This window comes from Gracilinanus agilis, chromosome 4 (assembly GCF_016433145.1).
Source record: "Gracilinanus agilis isolate LMUSP501 chromosome 4, AgileGrace, whole genome shotgun sequence".
Lineage (NCBI taxonomy): Eukaryota > Metazoa > Chordata > Mammalia > Didelphimorphia > Didelphidae > Gracilinanus > Gracilinanus agilis.
The window spans coordinates 467,151,596-467,158,982 of record NC_058133.1 but is presented as its reverse complement, the minus strand read 5'-3'; the positions used below and the strand labels follow the sequence as shown (position 1 = coordinate 467,158,982).

The following is a 7,387-nucleotide window of genomic DNA, read 5'->3' as shown; positions in this document are numbered from 1 at the left end:
CAATTTGGTTTACAGCTATCTATAAGACTCTGGCAAAAAGTGAGAAGGCTTCTGTAGGAAGGTCACCTACTGTGGCCAGGCCTCTCGTTCTCACTCTTCAGGACAAGCGTCCTCTACCTTCTTCCAAATAAAGTGCAGATGGTCAAAGAATACTGGTCTGTCATCTGCCAGTTTCAGTCAGCATCAGAGTAAACCAAAACCAGAGAAAAATCCCACAATATAATATATATATATATATATTTAAAAGCAACAAATATAAAACCTTTAAACTGATGTCTCAGATTGTAAGCGAAGGACAAATTTATGAGATTTGGGGTCTACGAACTCTTCAGAAAGCACGATGAAGGGGATTTTCTTCACATTAATTACAAGGCTGAAGTCCAAGCACTTAAGAACAAAAACAGCTCCATCCCTTAGTCCATTTGTAACAGCTTCTTCACTAACGAGTGTCCACTGCTTGGAGAACCATCGATCCTTTTCATACTGCAGGGTGGGACCGGCATTGAGGTAACGTTCTAGGAAAGCCTGAAAACAGAGGAAAAGCTCATCAGGAAAAGAGAAAATCTCAGCTCCAGGCTGTTTTGTCTTTTTGAGATGTGCTGAAATTTTTATCCCCAGGGATACCCACCCCCAATCAAATATAACATATCTACTAGAACACAACCTTGTCCGGTTTTTCTGCTGGTTCATTACAATATAAGGGATTGGGGGACAGTTGTTACAGAATCATCCATCACAGAGTTCCTTATCCCCTTAAACATTTTTTTAATTCATCCATTTACTTATTTAGTTATTTATTGGGCCTGGGAAATTTCATTTAATTAATTAATTGCTTAAGAATTTTTTTCATGGTTACATGATTCATATTCTTTCCCTCCCTTCCTCCCTATCCCCTCCTGAAGCCAACACGCAATTCTGCTGGGTTTTAGATGTGTCAGTGATCAAGACCTATTTCCATATTACTGATATTTGCACTAGGGTGCTCACTTGAACAATTTTTTAAAGAAAGGCTTAAGTGATAAAGAATCATGATGGAATGAGGATGATAGTGGGTGGGAGTAAATGCTTGTGTAGAAGCATTTCTAGGTTCATATGATGGAAGATGCCTGGTTTGATGGATAGGGAGATGTTGGAAAAAGAGAAAACCCTTAGGGCTGATTGGTGGCTCAGTGAATAGAGATCAAGACAAAGAGATGGAAGGGCCTAGATTCAAATCTGACCTCAGATACTGCCTAGCTGTGTGACCCTGGGAAAGTCATTTCTACTCCCAATTGCCTTGGAACTGATACTTAGAACTGATTCTAAAAGAAGGTAAGGGTTTTTAAAAGGATGAGAAAATCATAAGCACAAAGGATCAAATGAGATAAAACATGTAGAATACTTTTCAAGATCTAAACTGTTCTATAAATACTAGGATTATGATTTTTTATGCTAGGATTATTATAAAAGGTATTGAGAAAGGCTGAAAAATTCTGTCCTATCTCACAGATATGTGGATACTTTTTTTGGCATGAGGATTTTAATTAACTTTTTTTCTAAAAAATATTTATTTTTTATTTATTTTTACATTTTTTTTCTTTTTTAAATATTTGCATCTTTCTATCTAGGCTGAAAGCACAGCGACCACTCACAGACGACTCCATCTCCTTAGGCGGCAGTTTGGTGCCCCATTTCCCTCCCCTTGGAGCTCACCATAACAGCACCAGGTGTATTGTGGACATTCATCAGGATTAACCTGATGGCATCTCAGCCTCCCAAGCTCAAGCATCCCCCAGCAGCAGAGTTTACAGGTATGTGTGATCAACCCAGCAACATTTCTTATTTCTTAAATTTTTTTTTTAGAGTTCTATTTGATGTCCTAACTATTCCTGCCATTTCAGAAAGGTTGACTGATCATTATTCTCCGCATTCTATCCTCTGAGCAGAAAGGAAGCTCTCTGAGGGCTCAAGGACTGACTCTGCCTTTTTGATCTCTGTACCCAGCACCAAAGCAGGCACTGAATAAGTTCTGGTTAAAGGGAAGCAAATTTTCCCGACAGGGAAACCTGAAGGTAAAACATAAAAGTCACCCACCATGGCTGCTTAAGCAGCCAAGCAGCGAGGGCAATGGAAGCACCAAAAGGCTCAGTACCTTGGGGGTCATGTTGTTGGTGATGCAGAAGGACAGATGCTGCAGGATACTCTCCATGGTGTGATAATGCTGCTGCCGGGTGGTTCGCAGGTACTTCTGCAGAGCCCTGGCCATGGAAGGGAAGATGGCTTGGGCTGCCTCTCTGGGGTCCATCACTTCTCCAGGGACCTTCTGCTGCTCTTCTGCCTGGAGACGGCGGATGTGAACGAAGGCTTCCTCCACAGCGACCACCAGCCTGTGAGGGCACAGGAATCAGCCCAGGACTTTTTAAAAAATAACATCTCGGAGGCACAATGGAAAGAGAGCCAGACCTGAAGTCTGGAAGTCCTGGGTTAAGATCTGGCCTCAGACACTCCCCAGCTGTGTGACCCTGGGCAAGTCTCTTAACCCCTACTGTCTAACCCTTTCCACTCTTCTACCCTGGAACCAATACACAGTATTAATTTTAAGATAGAAAGTTTAAAAAAAAAAAAAAGGATGACCTCAAGGAGGCTGCATTCTATCAGGGGAAAATAGGCACACAGGTAATAATACAAAATATAAATTTAATTTGATTCCAATAATCTCCCTCTCTCTCTGTGTGTGTGCATATATATATGTATATATGTATGTATGTATATGTATGTATTTACATATATTGGTAGGGGGACTGCATAAGAGGGAAGGTTAATAGCTTCAGAGATCAAGAAAGATCTCTTGAAGAAGGCGAGGCGATGCAAGGCAGAGGTGAGGAAGAGAACAAGCCAATAAGGGGCTGGGAAACAATTTTTTTAAAAAAATACATAAGCCGGAAAAAAATAGTCCTCAGCGGCTCCAGGGAAGGGACGTCAGAGGTAATCTACTACAGTCCCCTCACTTTACAGAGGAGGAAAGGGATGCCCAGGGTGTGAAGTTACTTAAAGGAGGACAAACAGGTAAGTAAAAGTCAAGGGTGTGATTTTGAACCCCCAGGGCTGGACTTGCAAAGCCTGGCTTTTCCAGCTGAATCAGAGCGTTAAGGAAAGAAACAAAGACAAGGAGAAAAAATCTCCTCCTCTTCTTACTTTCACCCTCCAACCTCCACAGGGAAAAGCTGTCACATCAAATAACAGGATTTGGGAGAAGTAATGAGCCACTCTAGAAATGCAATCAAATGGGGCCAGAGAGAGGGAAGACCCCATCCTCTCCCTGAGATGAAGCAATTGCAAGAGCGGAGGTTCCCCCTCCCTCGGGGTATCACTACGAGACAAGGGCTTGGGCATCTGACTGCCTCTGAGAATGGTCTGAGAGTGAATGTCAGGACCCCCCAATAGGACGTGCAGGTTGAAATCTCCTAGGAGTCCTAAAGGGAAATTACCCAAACTGGAGTGGAAGCAGGATTGGGCTCTTTTGTTTCTTTTTTCTTTTTTTCCCCCCTCTTTTCTTTTTGCCTTTTAATCCTAACTTTGTCTCCTTCTCCCTTCATCCCCAGGCCATTATACTTTTCCCTCTTCTCTTGGTTTTCTAGAAGTATCCAAAATGCCAACATTTTTCTCCAAAAACTACCCATTAAAAACCTGGAAAGATATTTTTACTCCTCTATCCTATCTTCTCCAAGGAACTTTCCCTGAAAGTTATAACTTCCATGAACCCCACTCCAATATGCTTATATTTTCCCTCTCTTCTATATATATTTATGCATAATACTTTTTTGATATATGGTTGCACTGTGTATTTAAAATTCACTAGAATTCATTCTTCCTCATTTAGTTATCCAATAGTTTTTTGTTTGTTTTTTTTAAACCCTTACCTCCCACCTTAGAATTATTACTGTGTATTGGTTCTAAGGCAGAAAGGTGGTAATGGCTAGGCAATGGGGGTTAAGTGACTTGCCCAGGGTCACACAGCTAGGAAGTGTCTGAGGCCAGATTTGAAGCCTTTAGACTTGGCTCTCAATCCACTGAACCACCCAACTGCCCCCTATTCATATTTATCCATGAGCTAAAATTTCCCCAAAGTTATTGGCATATATTTTGTTTACTTGATAAACACATTTCCTGTAAATCTTGCTGTAAATTTAGGCTAATTACAAATTTACTATACATTTGCCCTGTGGGCTAAAAATTTCCCAGTCATCGGTGTATATTTTGTTTACTTGATAAACACATTTATTATATCTTTTATTTTAAATGAATTTTGTTTACAAATTTACTGTGTTTATCCATGAGCTAAAATTTTCCCCAAATCACCTGTATATATTTTATTCGGTAAATAGCTTTACTGAAAATTTTGTTTTAAATTTATTTTGCTTGCAAATTTATTGTATATTTGTCCATTTTCCCAAAGCCATTGGGGTATATTTTGTTTACTTGACAAATTTACTATATATTTCATGGTCAATTTATTTTGATTACAAATTTATTGTATATTTGCTCTTGAGCTAAAAACTTCCCAAAGTCATAGGTGTATATTTTGTTTACTCAATAAATACAGTTACTGTACATTTTATTTTAAATTAATTTTGCTTACCAATTTACTGTATATTTGTTCATGGGTTAAAAATTTCCCAAAGTCACCTGTGTATATTTTATTTAGAAAAACAACTTACTGAAAATTTTGTTTTAAACCTTGTTTGCTTGCAAATTTATTGTATATTTGTCCACTTCCCAAAGCAACTGGGGTATATTTTGTTTACATGACAATTTACTGTAAATTTTGTGGTCAATTTATTTTGATTGCAAATTTACTGTATAATTGCTCTTGGGCTAAAAATTTCCCAAAGTCATCAGGGCATATTTTGTTTACTCGATAAATACATTTACTGTACATTTTATTTTAAATTAATTTTGCTTACCAATGTACTGTATATTTGTTCATGGGTTAAAAAATTTCCCAAAGTCACCTGTGCATATTTTATTTGGGAAACCAATTTACTGAAAATTTTGTTTTAAATTTATTTTGCTTGCATTTGTCCATGGGCTAAAATTTCCCCAAAGTCGTCAGTGTATATTTTGTTTACTTCACAAACAAATTTCCTCCAAATTTTGTTTACTTAATAAACAAATTTACTGTAAATTTTATTTTCTTGATAAATACATGACTGCTTTCAAGGAGAGTCTTCTGTGTTCAAGATACAGTATGCAATGTTTTAAGCTCATCAATGTCAAAGCCCATGAATTCAGAAGACTTGAAAATATGATGTGTTCTGGAAGAGAGGCCTCATGATGCCATTCAGAAATGGCAGAACAATGGAAGTAAGGCATCAAAAGAAGAGATTCAGAGCTGTGTCCTTCCTTGTTCTAATCCCTCTCAAGAGTGGGAGAGGTCACAGAACCACAGGAGCTCAGAAATCCAGAGATGGAAAGGACTTCAAAAGCTACAAAGCCCAATCTCTACCTGGACAAGAATTTCCTCTACCAGCATATCCTATGAATGACCATCCAGGCATTGCTTAAAGACTTGCTTTAATTTAATTTTTTCCACATTCCACATTGATACAATTTTTAATAACCATTTCCTGACATTTTTGCATTATATGTTCTCTGCTGCCCTACCCAAGACTGCAAGCAATATGATACAGATTATTCGTGCGTTATCATACAATCTATATTTCCATGTTCATCCTACACAGATTGCTTACACTAGGGAAACTCAGGGAGGAATTAAAACATTTCTAACAAGGATAAACCTATTATCTTCCAGGGAGTTCATTCCAATCCTAACCCTAACAGCTAATTGCTGGAAAGTCTTTCCTTTATAACACCTATATCAAACTGCAATTTCCTGCTTTGCAACTTCCATCCACTGCTTCTAATCCTTTCCAATGAGACTAAGTAGAACAAATCTAATCCCTTTTTTCAAATGACATCCCTAGAAAAATGTGAAAAAGCTACCCATTCTCTACCCTTTTCTCCAAATCTTCACTTTTCCAAGCTAAATCTCCCCAGTTTCTTTCAAAACCAATCTACATTTGGCAGGAGCTGGAAGTGTTGTCTGCATGCTAATCATCCTCCTTTGAATTCTCTGCCATACATCAATGATCTTCCTAAAACATGGTGCCCAACATATAAGGTGATTATACACCTACAATTATGAGTGATGCCAGGGGCAAGTGGGTGGCTGAGGGGATTGAGAGTCAGACATAGAGGCTCAAATCTAGTTTTAGATACTTTCCAGCTGTGTGACCCTGGGCAAGTCACTTAACCCCTACTGGCTAGCCCTTACTGCTCTTCTGCCTTGGAACCAATATACAGTATTGATTCTAAGATGAAAAATAAGGGTTTAAAAAAAAGTGATGTCATACTTCCCTTGAAAACTCATGATAACGAACCTCAGTGGGGTCTATTAGAAAAACTGCAATGAAATGAAATGAATGAAAGAGGGGATCTGGATTCAAATCTAGGCTCTGATGCTTATTACTAATATGATTTCAGATAAGCCATATTATCTCACTGAGCCTGAGTTATAAATCTATAAAATGGGAAGATTGGACTAGATCAGTGATGAGCAAACTACAGCTGGTGGGCCAGATGCTGCCCCCTGAAATGTTCTATCCGGCCTCATGACATTATTCCTAATCTGACAAATACAATGAGATACAATACAATGAAACTTAGAAAGAAGTTGCCTTAGAAACAGACTGACAGATAAGCATTTCCTTTCCTTTGGCCCCCTCTTTAAAAAGTTTTCCCATCACTGTCCTAGATGATTTCTGAGCTCTCCTCCAGCTCCAAATCTATGATCCTGTGAACAGATTCCTCAAAACCCAAAAGACATCGTGTTCATAAAACATCATTTTATTCAGACTTGGAAACCAAATTATGTTAGGAAAGAAAAGGTTAGTGTAAGTAGTGGTAAGGATTAATAATAACAACAAATACCATTTGTATAAGGGCTTTAGGGTTTTCAAAGTATTTTACATTATTATTGCTTAATAAATTTTTATGAAATTGAATTTAAATATCTCATTTAAGAGGAAGGGGATAAGTAGCTAGATGGCTCAGTGGAGAAAGAGCCAGGTCTGGAGATAGGAGCTCAAATTTCCCCCCAGATACCTCCTGGCTGTGTGACCCTGGGCAAGTCACTTAAGCTCATTTGCCTAACTCTTCTTCTTCTGTCTTAAGAGAGGGAAGGAAGGAAGGAAGGGGGGAGAAAGACAGACAGACAGACAGAGAGAGAGAGAGAGAGAGAGAGAGAAAGGGAGGGACGGAGGGAGGAAGGAAGGAAGGAAGGAAGGAAGGAAGGAAGGAAGGAAGGAAGGAAGGAAGGGGGAGAAAGGCAGAGAGAGAGAGAGAGAGA

The 7,387-nt window shown here is 38.8% G+C and overlaps 1 protein-coding gene across 1 annotated transcript; it reads right to left on the bottom strand.

The window, feature by feature from the left end:
• Window positions 1–250: 250 nt before the first annotated feature.
• Window positions 251–2,383, bottom strand: VANGL1 (VANGL planar cell polarity protein 1; the record flags this gene model as incomplete). The annotated part of the gene is made up of 2 exons (XM_044675526.1): window positions 251–525; window positions 2,132–2,383. Coding segments are annotated over 2 exons (513 nt in total), but the record flags the coding sequence as incomplete, so codon positions are not given.
• Window positions 2,384–7,387: the final 5,004 nt, after the last annotated feature.